Genomic DNA, 965 nt, shown 5'->3' with positions numbered 1-965 from the left:
CGGTGTACAGGTTCCCGGGGCAGGTGTGGCACCTGGAGGCACTGGCCCTTCGCCGGGCGCTCCTCGTCCTGTGCGCGCGGAGGGGCATCTATTGCTTGTCTCTGGACCAGGCCCGCAGGTAAGGAGGGGTTGCTGTGGCAGGTTGCCATGGAGACAGCACGTGCATCTCGGCGGTGACACTTCCTTGTGCTCCCCAAGGTCTGTGAGCCAGAGTGATGGGGACGACGAGGACTGCGAGTCCCCCTCCCCCGTGACCCCTGTGGACCCAGACACCTGTGTGCTCCCCGACGCCACGCTGTGCGCGTTCACGGTGCTGGGCGACCTGCTCATCGCGCTGGCGCAGGGTCCCGCCCAGTGGAAGGTGCAGCTGTTTGAGTGTCCGAGTCCGGGGGCGGACCCCGGGCCCAGAGGCCAGATCGGGGAGGTGGAGCTGTCTACCCACATGCCCCCAGCGGGGAGCCCTGGGAAATCCCAAGCCCCCCACTTCCGCCCGGTGCTGTGCTGTGTGTCCCTACCCAGCTCCAGGGCTCGGCACAGCCCCCCACAGGGCCCCAAGGTCTTCACGCTGGAGGGGCCCCTCTTCGGGCTCCTCTTTGGAGCCGACGCTGCCCTCCTGGAATCGCCCGTGATCCTCTGTGGTCTCCCCGACGGCCAGCTCTGCTCTGTGGTCCTCAAGACCCTGGTCACCTCCCGGTCGGCCCCTGGGGACCCCAAGGCCCTTGTCAGGATCCTCCATCACCTGGAAGAGCCCGTCGCCTTCATCGGGGCCTTGAGGACGGAGCCCTCGGCTGAGGGCCCAGAGGACGCAGACTTGGACTGCCTGGTGGCGCTCGGGCACCACGGCCGGACCCTGGCCATCAAGGCCAGCTGGGACGAGGCAGGGAGTCTGGTGCCAGAGCTGCGTGAGTACTGCCTGCCGGGGCCCGTGCTCTGCGCAGCCTGCAGTGGGGACAGCCACGTCTACC

At 68.4% G+C, this 965-nt stretch overlaps 1 protein-coding gene across 1 annotated transcript in view; it reads left to right on the top strand.

Annotated features, from left to right (window-relative positions):
- Positions 1–2: 2 nt before the first annotated feature.
- Positions 3–965, top strand: part of FAAP100 (Fanconi anemia core complex associated protein 100) — a gene marked incomplete at its 5' end in the record, with an annotated part of 9,029 nt that continues 8,066 nt past the window's right edge. The window contains 2 exons of the mRNA XM_006753061.1: positions 3–118; positions 199–958. Of these exons, the coding sequence (XP_006753124.1) occupies positions 3–118; positions 199–958 (876 nt within the window). The remainder of the gene's footprint in view (positions 119–198; positions 959–965) is intronic.

The sequence above is a fragment of the Myotis davidii genome, unplaced genomic scaffold, assembly GCF_000327345.1.
Source record: "Myotis davidii unplaced genomic scaffold, ASM32734v1 scaffold211, whole genome shotgun sequence".
NCBI lineage: Eukaryota > Metazoa > Chordata > Mammalia > Chiroptera > Vespertilionidae > Myotis > Myotis davidii.
The sequence above is the reverse complement of the archived record's forward strand: the minus strand, read 5'-3'. Positions and strand labels throughout refer to the sequence as shown.